The sequence below is a fragment of the Rhea pennata genome, chromosome 3, assembly GCF_028389875.1.
Source record: "Rhea pennata isolate bPtePen1 chromosome 3, bPtePen1.pri, whole genome shotgun sequence".
Lineage (NCBI taxonomy): Eukaryota > Metazoa > Chordata > Aves > Rheiformes > Rheidae > Rhea > Rhea pennata.
In genome coordinates this window covers 3,509,387-3,527,011 of record NC_084665.1, presented here as the reverse complement: position 1 = coordinate 3,527,011, position 17,625 = coordinate 3,509,387, and the positions used below count along the sequence as shown (strand labels likewise).

At 57.3% G+C, this 17,625-nt stretch overlaps 1 protein-coding gene across 3 annotated transcripts in view; it reads right to left on the bottom strand.

Annotated features, from left to right (window-relative positions):
* Nucleotides 1–899: 899 nt before the first annotated feature.
* The window catches only part of LOC134138145 (cullin-9-like), a 29,759-nt gene continuing 13,033 nt past the window's right edge, over nucleotides 900–17,625 (bottom strand). For 2 of the 3 annotated variants that reach the window (XM_062571397.1, XM_062571399.1), the window contains 30 exons: nucleotides 17,359–17,596; nucleotides 17,089–17,194; nucleotides 16,588–16,815; nucleotides 16,414–16,504; nucleotides 16,158–16,329; nucleotides 15,933–16,038; nucleotides 15,657–15,752; nucleotides 15,393–15,568; nucleotides 15,118–15,251; nucleotides 14,867–15,040; nucleotides 14,576–14,694; nucleotides 13,945–14,127; nucleotides 13,517–13,665; nucleotides 12,967–13,189; nucleotides 12,705–12,870; nucleotides 12,417–12,562; nucleotides 12,146–12,263; nucleotides 11,520–11,716; nucleotides 11,170–11,429; nucleotides 10,714–11,077; nucleotides 10,237–10,377; nucleotides 7,265–7,429; nucleotides 7,022–7,185; nucleotides 6,000–6,093; nucleotides 5,702–5,776; nucleotides 5,097–5,207; nucleotides 3,653–3,770; nucleotides 3,182–3,315; nucleotides 2,867–2,958; nucleotides 900–1,887 (listed from right to left, as the gene is read on the bottom strand). In XM_062571397.1, coding sequence (XP_062427381.1) covers nucleotides 1,695–1,887; nucleotides 2,867–2,958; nucleotides 3,182–3,315; nucleotides 3,653–3,770; nucleotides 5,097–5,207; nucleotides 5,702–5,776; nucleotides 6,000–6,093; nucleotides 7,022–7,185; nucleotides 7,265–7,429; nucleotides 10,237–10,377; nucleotides 10,714–11,077; nucleotides 11,170–11,429; nucleotides 11,520–11,716; nucleotides 12,146–12,263; nucleotides 12,417–12,562; nucleotides 12,705–12,870; nucleotides 12,967–13,189; nucleotides 13,517–13,665; nucleotides 13,945–14,127; nucleotides 14,576–14,694; nucleotides 14,867–15,040; nucleotides 15,118–15,251; nucleotides 15,393–15,568; nucleotides 15,657–15,752; nucleotides 15,933–16,038; nucleotides 16,158–16,329; nucleotides 16,414–16,504; nucleotides 16,588–16,815; nucleotides 17,089–17,194; nucleotides 17,359–17,596 — 4,733 coding nt within the window. In that variant the 3' untranslated portion in view covers nucleotides 900–1,694. The remainder of the gene's footprint in view (nucleotides 1,888–2,866; nucleotides 2,959–3,181; nucleotides 3,316–3,652; nucleotides 3,771–5,096; nucleotides 5,208–5,701; nucleotides 5,777–5,999; nucleotides 6,094–7,021; nucleotides 7,186–7,264; nucleotides 7,430–10,236; nucleotides 10,378–10,713; nucleotides 11,078–11,169; nucleotides 11,430–11,519; nucleotides 11,717–12,145; nucleotides 12,264–12,416; nucleotides 12,563–12,704; nucleotides 12,871–12,966; nucleotides 13,190–13,516; nucleotides 13,666–13,944; nucleotides 14,128–14,575; nucleotides 14,695–14,866; nucleotides 15,041–15,117; nucleotides 15,252–15,392; nucleotides 15,569–15,656; nucleotides 15,753–15,932; nucleotides 16,039–16,157; nucleotides 16,330–16,413; nucleotides 16,505–16,587; nucleotides 16,816–17,088; nucleotides 17,195–17,358; nucleotides 17,597–17,625) is intronic. The other variant, XM_062571398.1, reaches the window with a different exon arrangement.

The window sequence follows — 17,625 nt, the reverse complement described above, 5'->3', positions numbered from 1 at the left end:
GACTTGACTGGATATGGCCCTAAGCAACATGATGTAATTAGACCTGCTTTGAGCAGGGGGTTGGACTAGATGACAATCTGAGGTCCCTTCCAGCCTAAAATTATTCTATGAGATTCCCAGATATTTCCATCCCATGTTTCTGGATCCCAATGGCCCTGAGAATCCAGGCATCTAGGAGGCTCTGCCCTGCCACAAACAACCCAAGAAACCAAGGTGGGTAGGAGGCCTTGCTCAGCCACACAAATCCCAGAAAACCCAGTCATCCAGGAGACCCTGTTCTACACCACACAGTGCTCTGCTCTGTCCCATATACCTCAGGAAATCCAAGCAACCATGGAGGCCCTGCCACATGGAACTCTGGTGTCCCCATTAGCCCCAGTCTGCCCCTGCCAGTTGTCCCCTGCCCCAAAGGGCCTCCAGATCAGAACAACCCCACACTCCCTATAACACCCCCCAACCTCAGGTAACAAATGCAGCCCCAGGGAACGACCCTTCAGACCCTGAGAACAGCCCTGGCACCTACAGAACAGTCCCACACACACCCAAATTGTCTCCCAAGCCTTGAGAGTAGCCCTATGCCAGCCTCCTACAAGGCTCCAGATGTCAGCAGCAGCAGCATGCAGACATGAACACCAGCATCACTGGTTCCCATCACTCTGCAGTTTGGTCCCACATCCTCTTCCCCATTCCACACACACCTCCTGCTGCTCACTGAACCATCCAGGAAGGAAAGGCCTCTTTGTAGAGCAGATGGTTTGACCTGGGCATAGACCCCAAAATCACATGAGTTTCATAACTAATTCCTGGGATGAGCTTCTCTGGGTCACATTCCCTCATTCCAGGATGTCCTGCTCTGACTTTGTATCTGCAGCCCCCATAGAGGATACAGAGCCTGATGCTAGAAGAAAAATATTTATTTTATAAACACAACTTTCTTCAATCCTCATTGCTTCAGGGCCTTTTTTTTGGTAAAGTATAATCTGAACAGCTCTATGCACATGTGTTTCATGTATTTATACCCTGAAAAATACCCCTGCAAACTTGTGCCACTCACAGCGACCCTTCTTGCTTCACAGGAGAGAAAGAAACAACAACAAAACAGCAAAAAAGCTGGGGGAGAAAACTGTCCTCTCAGCTAGACGTACGCACTGAGCCGTGTCCATCCGAGAGATATGTGTTACTCCAGAGGAGACCCCACCAGCTCCAGGGGAAAGGATTTCACTTGAGTGTAAACACATTGCTTTACAATGTTTCTCACCACTGGCTGAATTAGACAGTACCCTGACCGGACTCATGCCACTGCATGGTCCCCGTGCCCAGTCCTTGTGGACAGTACCCCAGAGGATGCTAAACAAACTTTTAACAGGTGGCAAGCAGTCTTCACTTCAGACCTGGGCTGCAATTTTCTAGTTCAATAAGATAGTTAGATCTAGGGATAGAATGGCCCTTTGGACACAAGGGAGAAAGGGGAGATGCCTTTTTGAGAGAGGTGACCACAGTAACACAGTCCATGTGTCCAGAGCAATGGCTCTGCGTGTTAAATCAGAGTCAGCGAGCAAGCAGTCCCCAAAGGAAATGTTTCTTCATTCAGTCTGAGACCTCCCTCTAGTCTTTGAGAAAAGATACAGAGACAAGCAGGGTGAGACAACCTGGAGTCAAGGGTCTGGGCTGGCATGCCAGGTGACAGCCCACCTCTAGTCATAGGCATCATCATCATCATCAAAGTAGGAGTCATGATCAAGGTTATCTGACTCATCGTCATACAGAAAATTGTCCTCATCAAGGTCATCATCATCATAGTCTTCCTGCCACTGTGGTTCACATTCCTCATCTTCATCTTCCTCTTCATCTGTGTCAGGGGAGTCAGGTAAGATGGCATGTTTTGGCCTGTTCAGAAGGAGAGCATCAGAACAGAGGCCTTGCCCTTGCCAGGCTGCAAGCAACAACCACAGCCCAGCCCCATGCCAACCTCACCCTCCCACCACTATCATTTCAGCATCCCCAGCCAAGGTCAGGCCTGAGGAACACAGCAGCTGCACAGGTGAATCTCAGAGAAAGTGATTCAATGGCTTTATCCATGCATGCTACACAGGGCTGTGCCAGCAAGCCACCTGTGGCTGGGACAAGAAGCTACTGTCTGCTAGTGGCTCTGGTGTCTCAGCCTCCTTGGAAAGGACTGGAAATCCTGCCCTGAAACTGAGTCTCTCTCAGCTGAGAGAAATCATTTCTTCTTGCAACCCTTGGCACATTGTTCAGCCTTTGGGAACCCAGCAGCTGTCCGAGGGGATCAGTCACAGTGGGATAGCAGACACTTTGTTGGCATTCCTTGGTTTAATCCATGCGTCACACACAAATGCTTGTTTCATCTGTTTTGAACTCTTCACTTTTCAGTCATACTGAACCCTGCTGGCTAAGCGCTCTAAGACAGGGACACAACAAACCAAATCTCAGCTCTCAACACTGAGTTATCTTATAGTTGCATCATCTCTTCCCCTTCCCTTCCCTAAAAGATCAGGCCCTTCCATCTTGCTCCATGCATGTTTTTATTCTTGCTGCTCTCATCTGGACACCTCCTAGATCTCCAATATTCCTCTGAAGAAAAGGTGGGCCCTCTCTGCAGCAACCCAACAGAGCCTGAGTAGAGCGACATCCATCCCTCAGTCGCTGGCAGACCCAGCTTTCTTCAACCATACCCACATACTAAGCAGAGGTTTCACTGAGCTCCCTACACCACTACGTCACTTAGGTTGTTATATCAAATCCCAGCACAGGATGCAAGTAACTGGTATCTGATACTAACTCTTTGGCCTATCAGTGAACACAGGAGACAACTCTGGTCATCTGTTTTTCTTCTGCTCTTACTCACCCTAGACAAGCAGGGGCCTCAGCAGGTACATTTGAGATTTTCACCCTACTCTGACCAGGATCTGCCAAAGTCTGGAGCCCAACACGGAAATCCTGCCAGAGTGGAAGAACAGCCAGAAGAGACACAACATGTGATTTGGAATATGCTTTCTGCTGCAACCCCCTTCCATACACACATGCATGCTCATGGCACTGTGCAGCACCTCAGAGTCTACCCCTTAGCTGATGAAGCACCTTTCTAGGTTTGCCAACATCAAACCCCAAGATGAAAATACACTGGGATAAGACAAGCTACCAATATGAACGTGGACTTCACCTGTGTAGAGTGCCAGAGAATTGCAAAGAGACGCTCTTGGATCCGGTGCGCCAAATCCAAACCAGTGCGGAAATGCTTGGCTTTCAGGAGCTGGAGAGAGGAGGCCAGATCCTGACACTGCAGCAGGGTTTCCTCTGCAATTCAAGGCCAGTAAAGTCATATTGCTCCTCACACTAATCAAGTCCCTTAGCTCTGACTACAAAGCCACAGCCACAGCTACTCAGGTCCCTTGTGCACACATTCCTCTTCAGAAGGGAACGTGTTGAAGATCCTCCTTACTGCATGAAATCCTCTGCCCGAAACAAAAGGACTCCCCCGAATGACATGAAGTAGGCACAGATGGGCCAGAAGAAATAAGCTAGCACCTGCTGGGTGCTGATGTGTGTCCTACTGCCTCACTACAGAGCTGCCACCTTTTGAATCAGACAGCAGGGACTGTCAGTCTCTATATAGAGAGGCTGTGGGACTTACCCAGTAAGATCTGCAGAGTGTTGGTGTGCAGCTCTAAGCTCTCCGTCTGCTGTTCTATGATGTCCATCCTCTCAGTGTCCTGGCTATAGTAGCTGTACACGCAGGAGTAGGCCAACACCTGAAACAGCACAGAGCACATTGTAAGCACTCTCCTTCAGTTTTGGAGTGGGCAAATGAAGTAGCATCAAACTCTTCCAGACTTTACTGACAATCAATAGCTGACAGAAGCCTGGTCTACGGTGACAGTCCAGCAAACCACTATGCGTGCTGATGGCAATGCCAGGCCACCTAGACCTTCTTGTAAGACTGGAAATGAACATGCAATTATTTTGTGCTGAAGTCTGAAATAATGGATCGCTCCCAGCTCACAAGCCATTGCAGGAACACAAACTGCAATTTTTTTTTGTTTGCAAACTGTGAACAAGGGCAACTCTGACCAGAAGGTGGGAAGCCCAAAAATCCAGCATGTGGAACCCACACATTGCTGGGCAGCTCAGGTTGAACTGAAGTGGCAGTGAACTGAGAACACTGAGCCTGGAGGCAAGCAGAAAGCACATGTAGTGCTACACAGGCTGCCCAAGAGCACAGGACAAATGCATTTCAGTAAGTGACAACATCCTACTATAACAAGTGACTCCTAAAGTCATCCAGGCATCCAGCAGAAATACAACTACTGCTTCTATTTAAAGAAATTAGTCTAGCAATGCCACCAGCAAGCAAAGGTGACACACACCCTGGCAAATACAGGGACTACCACAGTGAGAAGACGAAGTAGAGTCAGACACCTTCCATCCATATTGTGTGCATCTCTCCCAACATCAAGCCTGCCTGCACAACCAAGGTATGTATTGCACGGGTGCATTTTCCCACCTCCTCCTACTTTTCAGAGGACAGGACATCGCAGGCCTATCTTGGCACAGGCTCACTGCATGCATCAAGTGGCTGCACTGCTAATCCTTCATAATGTGGCTGCCAGGGCATGCACAGGTAACTCAGTGCTCACACAACAAGTGAAGGCGGGGCGGGGGGAAGGAAGGATCATAAAATGAGCATCAAGAGGGACTTCCTAGCTGTGACACAGCATCAAGAGAGCTTTCCAAAGGTAAGTGCCACCACTGAGGCTTTTCATATTGTAACGCGTCAAAACACACTTTACAAAAAGTGGGTTTGTGCTGATTCCACAGACATCAGGTAAGCTCCAATTCTTACTGGAGCTTACCAACTCACCCAACTGTGTCAGAGTGCCTAGCTCAGGGTGACAGCAGGGAAAGGTACACATAGGCTCTTTCCTTCATGCTGCTGTTTCTCCCCACAAGCTTCTTCTGTCTCACCTTGTTAGAGCACAGCAAGGTCTTCACAGCGGCACACCACTTGCTTTAGGAAGTCATAAAGCACACCAACAGATTGAAGCCTAAACACCAGCTGACCCGTTGCCTGCTCTTACCTTCCGTGCCTGTTCCAGCACTTTGCAGGCATTAAGAACAAAGGTCAAAGTTCTAATTTCTGGCATCTCGCTGATGGAAGAAACCCTGTTCCTCAGACTCATGGCAAATTCCTGCAATAACCACAGGTGAAATAAGTTCATTTGCAACTCTACAAGGTATAAAATACAGCACCTGCCACACAGATAATTGCTAAGCACCTTCAAGCACCCAGAAAATACAGGCAGCAGGAGAGTAATTACTCCACCTAGCTACAGCATCTCCAATGTGCTTCTGTTTGTGTTTTCCACTTCAATCTTTTGCAGTATCTGAGCTCTAAACAGAGTAGTCTTCACACCCTTCTTTGCAATTGTTTCATACTACTGCATCTGTCTTGAGTGGGCAAACACCAGAAGCCAGGGCTGTGCTCAGTTTCCATAACAGAACGGGCAGGAAAATAAAAGCAAGCCAGCAGCTTTATCTTAGGCCAGAGTAAGGGTCCTCATGTACATCTGAAGTCTGTTTATCAGCTTCAGGTGAAGTGCATTGACACAGAGCAGAAACACTGTCCTCCTCACCAGAGCTAAGGCAACAGATCTGCAGCTGCAAGGAAAGTGGGAGTCCTTACCCTTGCCTGATGATGAAAGGTGCATCTCTCATTGTAATCTTGGAAACGCTTCTCCTGCCGAGCTGCTTTGCTCACCTGAAAGGAAAGTTGGAAGTAACCTGTTACAACTTCCTTCAGCTGTCAGGATCATCCAGGAGATTGCTACCACACATACAGATCTTGACACTACTATCAATAACATAGGCAGGTGAACCAAGTAAAATTCACAGCAAGGGGCTCAAGATCCTTACTGTCTATCTGAGAGGCCAGGTGCATCTGAACACACACATGAACTGCTGGGATGCAGCAAACCACTCACCATAGCAGAGCAGTTGTAATAATCCTTATGTGTCGGCCTCCAGGGCTTGAGGCAATGCCAGCAGAAGCCATGATTGCACTTGGCACACGTCATACTGTACAGCATTGGAGGGGGAAGAACAGAAACCACTCAGTCCCAACAGCCTCTTGCAAATACTTCCTTTCAATGCTCCCCTAACACATGGGGCTCAAACATGCAGGCCCAGCCCCCCTTTTCGCTCAGTACTACACACTACCCCATATGCATTTTTAAACCCTTTTCTGGAAGCAAACAAAAAAAGACCCTCAAACCTAAAATCAAACCATGAACAAACACTCTGTGTCTGAAAATGAGCTGGGAAAACTGGTAGTACATCTCACAACGCAGACCTGTCAGGCTCTGGAGGGTGAACTAAGCATCCTGCAGTTTGGAGCGAGATCCACATGAACATCTCACCTCTTCCTTCAGCAATGCAGCATCCCACTGCACAGCCTGGGGGCCAAACATAGCCTTGGGGCCACAAAAAGTGCTGCTGGGCACTAAGGCCTGAACCACCTCAAGACAGGAAGAAATGGCAGCTCCTGAGCCCTGGCCTCAAAGCTGGAAGGTGCTGGAGGTGTTTCCCTGGCCAAGTAAAAAGCTGCCACAGATCCACTCCAATTCAAAACATATGCCGATAGTTAAAAGAAATTGCTTGAAGTTACAGAAATAGGTTAGCAATAAAGGAAAATAAAACAGTGCTGAGATCTCCAACACTCTAACCTGTTTCTCTGTATGTCTACAGTGAATGCTGATAGCAGACAAGTGTGTGCTAAAAACAGTACTCCAAAATGAGTTTTGGTTCTACCACACAGCTTTCGAGGGATTCAACTCTGAACGCTGGGAAACACTTTCCTTCTCCTAGGAATTCAGCACAGTCATTCCTCTAGAATTATAAACCAAATCTGCTACATCTCTCACTCAACAGACAAGAAAAAAAGCACGTGATGAATTATGTCTTTGTGCCTTTCTGCCCCCAGTACCAAACAAGGGTGGATACTCACTGCAGACAGCCCTCATTTTTCTCTATCTGAGCGTGGCAGCTTGGGCAGTGCTTGGAAATCAGCTTAGCCAAATGTTTGCTTTGGGCTTCACTTGTCATTCCCTCATAGTACCCATCATCATCCACCCACTGAGACATGTGGTTGCAGCTAGCAGGGTAATGAGCCTGAAAGAAAGAGCCAGTCAGCCATACAGAAGCAATTCCACCCAAGACAGCATTGCCCTGTGACTCAGCTCAGCCTCACCTCTGGGAAGCTACAGTTGAAACAGGATATCCAGGAGCATTTGGAACAGGCTTCCCCATAGCCAAGTCCATCCTTACAAAGGATCTGATCACAGCCCTGCGGGTTGGTGCACCACGTCAGGTTGGAGCAGCACTCGACATAGCCTCTGAGAAGGGCTTTTTCATACTGTAACAAGAAGCCAGGGAGAAGATTCAAGGAGGAGAAGCTGTATGGACAGACCTTTCAACTGGGGTCTAGTGCTTGTGGCTTCTGTACCTAATTCAACAACTGCTCACAACACAACTGCACTGAGTTAAGCTTGCTTTTCAACTCCTTTTTGTAAAAGGTCTTTTCCTTTCCTTCATTTCATATCTGGAAGATGTTTCACAGAATCCTAGAATCACAGAATAGTTGAGGTATGAAGTAACTTCTGGAAATCATCTAGTCCAAACCCCTGCTCTACAACAAGTTATTCATGGCCATGTCCAGTTGGATTTTGAGTATCTCTAATGATGGAGACTCCACAGCTTCTCTTGGGTAACCTGTTCCAGTGTTTGATGACTCTCACAGTGAAAAAGTTTTCCTTATTTTTATACTGAATTTCTTGTTTTTCAATTTGTACCCATTTCTTCTTGCCCTTTCACTGGATATCACTGAAAAAAGCCTCATTCCATCTTCTTTATCCCTCCCATCATGTACTTACAAACACGGACAAGATCTCCCTTGAGTCTTCTCTGCTTCCAGCTAAACAGTCCCAGTTCTCTCAGCCTCTCCATGTATGACAGATGCTCCAGACTCTTAATGGACTTTATAACCCTTCACTGGACTTTCTCCCATACATCCGCAAATTTCTTGTACTGGGGAGCCCAAAACCAGAAATGGTGCTTCAGATGATCTTAACAGTGCTGAGTACAGGGGAAGAATCATCTTCCTAATGCAATGCACAAGATGCTGGTGGCCTTCTCAGCTGCATTTTGTACATCTCAGCTGTACATTGCTCGCTCACGTTCAACTATCTGTTCTCCAATACCCCCAAAACTTTTTTCCTGCAAAGCCGCCTTCCAACAGGTTGGCTCTTGCCTGTCCTGATGCATGGGGTTACTCCTCCTGATGTGTTAAGACCCTACACTTCCCACTGCTGAACTTCATGAGGTTTCCCTCTGCCCACTTCTCCAGGCTATTCAGGTCCCTCTAAATGGCAGCACAGCCCTCTGGGCTATCAGTCACGCCTCTCAAATGTATATTACTGCAAAACTTGCTGAGGGTGCATTCTGTCCCATTGTCCAGGTTATTAACAAGATGTTCAACAGTGTCAGCCCCAGTATGCAGTCCTGGGGGACACCACTAGTGACTGACCATCAGCTGGACTTCATGTTGCTGATCTCCATCCTTTGAGCCTAGTTTTTGATCTGTGCTTGGTTATTCTAGCATAAGGACTGTGCAAATACATACAAAGTGGAAGAGAGTTTAAAAGACACGATGTGACCTTTACAAGCCTCCTGTGAAGATTTCTGCATACCTGGAGACCTGCCCTAAAGCCAACAGGCATGGAATTTTTTCCTCGTGACAGTGGTCAAATTCTAGGACAGGTCACAGAGCTTGGGAGACCACTATCCTTTGAGATACTCAACCCTAGCCTGGACGCAGCCCTGGCAGATGTGTTCTGACTTTGCTAGATCCATCCATGCTGTTGGCTCTGCTTTGAATGCAGGGTTGGACAAGAATCCTCCAGGTATTACTGCAGAAGAAATTATTCTGTGACTCTGTATGTGACTCTCTGAGGCAGGAAGCTTCAGCAATTCCACTTGTGGACCAGAAAAGGAAACAAATGACATGATTCAGAGAGCGCAGAGCAACTTGTTAAAAATGGTTGGGATTACAGAGAAACTGCAAGATTTTTTGTGATATAATTGTTATAGCAACAGGATATTAAATCTTGCTCTGCACTGGACGTTATTACAAGATTTGCACAGCCAGTAAGAACGGGATGCCCAGATACATGCACTAATTCCCTACGCGTTTCTTACAGAAAAGTTAAGAGATACATAGAAGGAAATGGTTTCTTGGAGCTTTTTTGCCTAATTTCGTTGCCAGTTTGCAGGATTAAAGGAAAATGGCAAGAAAGAAATCTTCACAGAGAACTACTGTTCATTTGTCCTGTGTGACTGGTCAGATAGGATCCTAATGACAGCAACAGGCTGGAAGAGGAGAAGAATATTTATGAAGAAGAAACTGCTAGTGGAGACCCACCAAATAACAGAGCAGTGAAAAACAGATGAAACCCATTTTGTCCAACAACCAACAAAAACAGTCTGTCATGCAACAGCCACAGCTCTGCTGTTAAAAAGAATGAGGGAAAAATAGAATCTGCCCCAACACAAGCAAATTTTGTTGCTTCTGCTGACTGAGGACCAGGGCAAGTAGAGCTCAGGAAACTGGGTTTAAAGATATTAAAGAAATCTTCACTGACATTAAAGAAACCTGCACGTTAAAGAAACCTCTAGTAAAAATTAAGTCTAATGTAGTCAATTCTATCATCTTCACAAAAACCTGAGCTACTCAGTACCAGAAGCTGATGGAAGAGAAAGTACACTAGGGTCATTGATGTAAGGGTAAAATTAAATCACCCAAATGCTTTCTCTTCTTCTGAGCCAGATTTTAGAATTGCTTCAGCACACCAACATACAATACTTATCGTGAGCTACTCTGCTACTACAGCTCTCATTCGGTCCCCAAATAACGTGTCCCAGGCACTACTTGCTGGAGAGATATTTCGATATAATACGACCATGCTCTTTTGCTGATAATATGCTTTCTCGAGTATCTGCTATTGACGATGGCCAGAGACGGAAGGTACCACTGGGGAGATGTCTGGTTGGCCTCAATTCTCACACTGCCAGTTTTAGCAACGGGAAGGGGAAAAGTAGCAGCAAGAATACCCACTAGCGCTGACCAAAACAAAACCCACCAAACGGCCACTTCTCACACTTCACCTTGGCTATGACCTCTTCAGAAGAAATGATGGAACGGATGAAGGCTGCAGTTGGCTGTGCACAGCAATCAGAAATGGGACAGGTGCATTTGAGGACCATGTTCTGCTCAATACGAGTTGTGAGATACTCACTCCAACAGGGCTGTGAAGGCAAAAAAAGGACAGATCAGAGCTAAACAGGAGCTACACCACCTGAAGAAGAAACCCCAGCCCTAGGAGCCCATCCCACCAAACACAAAACCACCACAAACCATCATTAAGTACTCAAAAACACAAAACCACCACAAACCATCATTAAGTACTCAAAAACACAACAGTGAAAACAGACGGAACAAGGGTTGAAGGGCGTTCAGAACCGAGAAAGCTGAAAAGAGTGAAAACGCTCTATAAAAATCATCTGATAATAGTTTTAGAAAAAAAGCCAAAGCCTAGCCTTTCCCTTCCAAGTTACAGAAGCCAAACGCCCCAGGACCTTCACCTTGCAGCAGTAGTGCATGCAGCAGAGGGTTGGTGGGCTCTCAGCAGGACACAGCTGGTTCATACACACTGGGCAGTGCGTTCCTGGGCTTGGAGGGTGCTGAGCATCCTGCACTTGCAGCCCTGAGGAAATGAGCAATGTCTCACAGTCCTCCATGTAGCACTGGATCAGGAAATCCACATTCCACCTGCAGTGCATGAGGAGATGCTGAGCAGTATCACTCGAGATGCTCAGGGTATCCTGGACTTGCTGTACTGTCTGGTTCATGAGCAGCTTCGCCTCCTCTGGACTAAGAGTGTGCCCCATCGGCATACGCAGTGTTGCCATGAGAAACTCCGCCGAGCTGTCTACACCAGGATCCAACCTGATGTGGAGAAATGTGTGATTTCTCTAGAGCGGAGACGCCATGATCTCAGCTCTGCACGTCCCTCCAGACCCAGTAACGTGCATCCTTACCGACATAGGGAGCCTACGCTGTCCTCATCCAGAGGTGCCTCTGATGCCACGCGCTGGAAAACCACCTGCGCTTGGCCCCCAAGAGGCGTTGTTGGTTCAGCCAAGACATATTCCAGGACCTGGGGCCTCTCCTCCTGGCGCCGGAGGTAGCCCTGGTTCAGCAGGTGCAGGACGCAGGACAGCACGTCCACGCTATGGCAGCAGAAGCTCAGGAACTGCAACCCCGGTCCAAACTCGCCCTTCCGGCAGGCGTCGATCACCTGCGGCAGCGGGGGAGCCCGCGTTACGCTGCAGCCCGCCGCCTGGGCGGCCCTTCTCCGCCCCCCCTGCCATGCCGCCGCCCTCCCTACCCTGAACACCAAGTTGTCGATGTGCAGCTGCTTCTCCACCTTGAGGATGCGGGTGACGAGGCAGCAGAGCACGTTCCTCTTCCTCTCCAGGGCGCTGCTGTCAGCCAGCTCTGCCCGCAGGTACGTCTGCTGGGGCAGCAGCCTCAGGCGCCGGCCCGAGGCCCGAGCCAGGGCCGTCCGGTTCAGCCGCAGAGTGCCTGGAGCGAGCGCCAGGCCCAGGGTCAGCCGAGCGCCGCACCGGGCCCCGGCGGAGCCCCCCGGCACGCGCGTGCCCGGCGCGCCCGTCCCCGGGCCTTCCACCGTCGCTTCCGCCCGCCTCGCCCCTACCCCTGTGCCCACGCACAGCTCCGAGCCCCAGCCGCACAAGCGGCCTCCAGCCCGCGCCCGCGTCGGCCCGGACCCGACGGCGCGCGCGGGCCCAGGCCCCGACACTCGCCCCCAGGCAGCACCCCGAGCTGCAGCTTCTCGCGCACACCCAGGCCCTGAGCTCGAGTCCCGCACGCGACCCCAGGTGCTGGCCCGCCCCAGCACTCCGCGAACGTCAGGCAGCCCAGCCCAGCACCCCGGGGCTCGGCCCTCCCAGGCCCCCACACCGCTGCCCCGGGGGGCCCCAGACCCGCGCTCACCGCCCTGCGGGCAGCTCTGCACCAGGACGCCCTCGCCTTGGGTCAGCGGCGTCAGCGCGTGGCGCACCAGGTCCGCGGGGAGCCCTGTGGCCTGCAGCAAGGCGTCCACGGCCACCTCCTGGCAGGAGGGGACACGGGAGGGCAACGGCCGGCCACGGAGGCCCCGTCGCGAGCCCCGCCAGACGAGGGGGTCCGGCCCCACACGCCGCAGAGACCCCGTGCCGGCGGGTGCCAGCTCCGACCCGCGCCCCGCCGCGGGCCCCGCTCCTACCTCCGCACCGTTGAAGTGCAGCAGCACGTACATCTGCAGCGTGGACACATGCAGGACACAGTCCCCAAACTGCAGCTCGGCGTGGCCCAGCCACGTCCACTGCAGCCGCCGCGGCTTCGTGCACTCCCGGCCCAGCTGGCTCTGGCCTGCCGGAGATGCCGGAGACGGCATCAGCGCGGCAGCCGGGCTGCTCCCGCTGTACACCAGGGCTCGACCACCTCGGCCCGAACTACTGCGGAGGGCCTGGGCCCTGGCGAGCCCCCGCGCTCCCGGCGCCCCCGCACTCACTCTGCCGCCAGAAGTCGGCGAACTCGGCGAGCGGGGAGCTGAGGGCCGTGGGGAAAAACCTCCCGGGCTCGTCCACATAGCACAAGGGGGAAACGGGCCAGCAGCGCGGCGACAGGAGCAGCACCTTCACCTCCGGCGCCTCTGCCAGGGGCGCCTCCCCCAGCACCTGGGCACAGAGGCACGACGGGGGCTCGGGACGGGGCCCACGACCCCCGCGGGAGCACAGCAAGGCCCTGGCCCCCTTCCCCGCTGGGCCACTCACCTCTTCCTCGGGGCTCTCCAGGCCCGCGTCCAGCTCCAGCAGCTGCTTGTCCTGCTCCTGCAGCCGGAAGAGGTAAAACTGCTGCTGGAGCTCCTCCGACTCGGCCAGGTCGCTCAGCATCTGCTGCGGGAAGCGACTGGGGAAGCACGGCCCGAGCTGCTCCACGACGGCCCCTTCCAGCCACGAGGGCCCCTGCGCCAGCAACCGGTCCCCCAGGTAGTACCTGCCATGGCCACCGCCATCAGGACGGGGCCAGCCCGCGCCCCGCTCCAGCTCCACGGCCCTCGGGTGCCCGCCGGCCCCGGTCCCGGCCCGGACCCCCACCCAGGCGCACGGGCCCGGCAGCGCCGCTCTCCCTGCTCCCCGTCGCCGAGCGCGGGCTCCGTGCCCGGCAGAGCCCACGTGCGCTCCCGGCCTTTCCCCCTCCGAGCCAGGGCTGCGCAAAGCGGGAGCGAGGCGGCCGAAGCAGGGCCGGCCCGCGCCGCAGCCTCGACAGCACCCGCGCCACCTCCGCCCCGCCACGCCAGCCCTGGGGCCCCGCGCCCCTCACCGGTAGAAGTGCTCGAAGGTGTGGGCGAGCTCCAGGCCGCACAAGACGGCGAAGGGCTCCAGGGCCTGCTGCAACGGCCCCGCGCCGCCCCCGACCCCGCGCAGCTCCCGCAGCCGCTGGTCGAGGTAGCGGGCAAACTGCTCGCTCACCTGCGGAGGGACGAGGCTGGCTGCAGACGCGGCTCGCCGTGGCACGGCAGGGCAGGGGCAGCCCACCGTGCTCCAGCGGGGGGCAGGCAGGGAGCCCCGGGCCTTCGCGCGGTGCCTGGGCGCGTCCCCGGCACCAGCCCCGGGCAGGCAGCAGCCGGGGAGCGGGGCCGGGGAGCGCCCGGGGCTGCAGCAGGGCTCCGTGGCCCGGCGGGCGGGTGGGGTGGGGTGGGACAGGGACCGCAGCAGAGCCCTGCATGCCCCAGCCCTCCTCAGACTCACGTGCAGGGCAGTCGGGAAGGAAAGCTGCAGCAGGGCCCCCGCAAAGCCCTGCACCAGGGCCAGCATGAAGGCGGCCTGCTGCCCAAAGAGCTCGGCCGTGGCACCGCGCAGCCGCCGGTACAGCCTGCAGAACCGCTCCACGACGTCCGGCGCCTGCCACGCTGCCTCAAGGAACCGCCACACCTGCGGGACACGGCGTGGGAGGCCCAAACCCGGAGCGGGACCGTCTCCGCGGCGCTGCCCGCGGCCCCAGCCCTCGCTCCGCCGTGCCAACCGTGCGGGGCTCCGGCTGGCCTGGCCGCGGCCTTGCCAGCGCCTCGGGCTGCTGAGAGCTTGCGGAGGGGCAGCAGAGCTGGGCGAGGGCTGCACGCAGTGGGACAAGAAAGGCAGAGGCGGCCGGAGAGAAACAAGCAGCCCCTGAGCGCCCCAGCACCGGGGCTGGGCTGAGGGCGGGGAGCCGCCAGAGAGCCGAACCCAGCGGGAACGGAGCGACCCCGAGCCGGGAGGACAGCAGAGCCACCAGCATGTGGATGGCTGCCCCCACACTCCTCCAGCCCCCGCGGGGCCCCCGCCGAGCCCTGCTCCCGCCCTGCCTGCCCGGGGCGGCCACCGCGGCCCCTCCTGGCCCTACCTGCTGCTGCACCAACCCACGCCAGCACCGCGAGATGCCCCACAGGCTGCTCCGCTCTGCCGTCACCACCGCCTTGATGGCCCTGGCTGGCACCTCCTTGCTCTTCCCGTCCTTCCCCCCTGCCAGGGCACAAGCCCAGGGCTGAGCGGGGTGCGCTCCGCGGGACGGGAGGCACAGTGGCCCTGGCGGACGGCTGCGGGCCACCCCCAGCTCCGGACACCTCCCCTGCCTCAGCACCTTCCCCAGAGGCCCCCGCGGCCCCACGGGAGGGAAGACCCCCTCCTCGCTCACCGGCTCTGCCGGGGGCTCTCGCCTCCTCCAGCTCCGCGCCGCTGGGCTCCACGTGCACCAGGAGCCGGGTGAGGCGCCGCACGCGGGAGCCGAAGGCGGCGGCACGGCGCGGCAGCTCCGCGCGCTCCAGGTACTCGCTGAGCAGCCAGGCCAGGGGGCTGACGCCGCTGGGGTCTGCAAGGCCAGAGACTCGCAGCGGGCTGCCCGGGGCTGCCGCTGGGCGGCAAGGGACCCGGGCAAGCGCAGGCTACCTGGGCTGGTGATGCTCTGCACCAGAGGGGTCACCAAGGCCTCCCAGTACGTCCTGCCCAGCGCCTGGGCCGCCTCGGCGTCGGGAAGGAAGCGGTCGGCAAAGGCCTGCTCGTGCCGCAGCGCCCGGTTCAGCCTGCGGCAGAGAGCGGACCGGGCACGACGCGGCCAGGCACCCACCCGGGGGCGGCGAGGGCCCCCTGCCCGCGCGGGGCACCCAGCCGCTCCCCTGGGGCCACCCTGGCGCGCCGGGCAGGGCCGCCAGAAGAGACCTCACCTGCCGAAGAGCTGCAGCAGGCGCCCCCGGTCCCGGCCGATCTCCCGGCACCACGCGTGAGCCCGGGCGGCGCAGAAGAGGGCCGTCCGCCGGCAGAGCTGCTCCCTGAAGACCGGCCAGAAGGTGGGCTTGGGGCCCAGCACCTCGATGCCACGCACGCGTGTGTCGATGCCGCCCTGGGGGAGAGCGCGGCCCTCAGCGCCTCGCGTGGGGCCCCAGGGCAGAGCCCGCGCGGCCGGGCCCCGTCCTCCCCCCTCTCCCTGCCTGCTGGCACCGCTTCACGCGGATCTGCACGACGGGCCAGAAGCGGGGCACGTTCTCCAGCAGGACCACTCTGCTGTCGGAGGGCAGGACGGTCACCTGCGGGCAGACGGCAGGCCCTCAGCACGCTGCGCAGCCGGGGCCAGCCATGCACACGCCCCGGGGCCTCCGGTGCCCCCAGCCTCCAGCCCAGCCATGAGCCCCTTGCTGGGCCCAGCAGGTGCCAGCCGGCGGCTCCCGCCGCGCGGCCGCGGCCCGAGGAGCGCGGGTCGCACTCACCGCGTTGAGCACGGCGTTGGCGGCCATGGGGCCGTCTCCCCCCAGCACCACGACGCGGGCCGGCATGTAGCTGGAGTCCTCGCCGGCCACCAGCATGCTCAGCTCCCTGCGGGGCGGCAGCCGCGTCGCTGCCGGGCGCAACCCACCGGCGCTGGCCCTGCTGGCCCTCGGCCTGCGCCCCGGCCGGCCTCGCGGGCCGCTCCAGCCCCCCGCGCCCAGCCCCACCTGATCACCACGCCACGCTGCATGTGCACGGTGATGGAGTGGGAGCCGGTGCTGCCGTTCGACTCCCAGTAGGTCTTGGGGTTCCCGTCCGTGAGCTTGCCGGCGCGGTGGGGGTTGGAGGAGACCTGAATCTTCTCCCAGCACTTGTCCTCCTTCACCTCCACACTGGAGCCTGCCGGAAGAGGCCGCAGAGCCTCCAGCCGCCAGGCCAGCAGGGACCAGGACCAGGACCGGGAGCGTGGCGCCCCGCGCTCACCTCGGCACAGGTTGCGCAGAAAGACGTCGAAGAAGGGGATGCTGATGGGCTGCTGGCTCCGGCGGTGCTCCTCGATCTGCCCCAGCACCAGCTGGGCGACGCGGACGGGCCGTTACCGGGGACCGTGGGCGCAGGCTCCGGCGCAGCCAGGCCCCGCCGGCGCCCCCGGCCCACCTGGATGCAGCCCGCCAAGATGCTGCCCGTCAGCTTCCCGTAGAGGCTGGCGTGCTTCTCGCAGCCGCTCAGCAGGTCGCACAGGGCCGGCGCCAGCGGCAGCGCCGCCCTGTGCCTCTCCAGAGCTCTGCCCAGAGCCTCGTGGGCACCCGCGCGGCACATCACCACCACGCAGTCCTTGCTGGTGCTGCCCAGGCGGTGCAGGAAGCGCACGACCTCCCGGACCACCTGCCGAGCGAGGGGCCGCCGGGGCCCAGCCAGGCCGCTGCCGGGAAACCGCCAGGGCCCGGCCGGGCCGCGCTGCCGCGCTCTGGCCCCCCCGGCCCCAGCGGCGCACGCGCCGGCCTGGCCAGGCACCGCGCCGGCACCCTGCCCGAAGGACGCGGCCGCCGCCTCCCGCCTCCGCGGCTGCCGTGGCGAGGCGGGGGTCAAGGCGGGTGGAGCCCCGGCCCCGCAGCCCCCGCGTGGCCGGCAGAGCCCCCCGGCCCGGGGCCCCCTCACCTCCTGGTCGCTGCTGTGGGCGCCCATGGAGGACAGGCAGGGCTCCACGCACTCGTGCCAGGGCAGCAGCTCCTCCTGGCCGCCGTCCAGGAACTCGTTCAGGATCCTGAGCAAGGCAGCAGCTCCGCCGGGGCCAGGGTGCATGGACCCGCTGCCCTGCCCCACCGGGACGCCCGCGGGGCCGAAAGCCAGGGCTTCCCCAGGCGCCGTGGGCCCCCCGCACGCGCTGCCCAGCACCCGCCCGGCCCCGCCGGCCATCCCCGGACCCACCTGAGGATGCTCAGGCTCGCAGCCTTCTCCGTGCCCAGCAGCTTGAAGCTGCGCAGCAGCAGCGCGAAGCACTCGCGGTCCCGCAGCAGCCGGGCCGCCTCGCCGGAGCGCATGGCGCCCTCGCCACAGAGGTGCCGCTCCAGGGCCACCACCGCCTCCGCCGAGAGGCCGCCTTCCCGTGCGCCGCCCACCAGCATCCGCACGTCCACGTCCCCCGGCTCCGGCGGGGCCTCGGCACCTGCCGCGGCAGGGATGACACGAGCCATC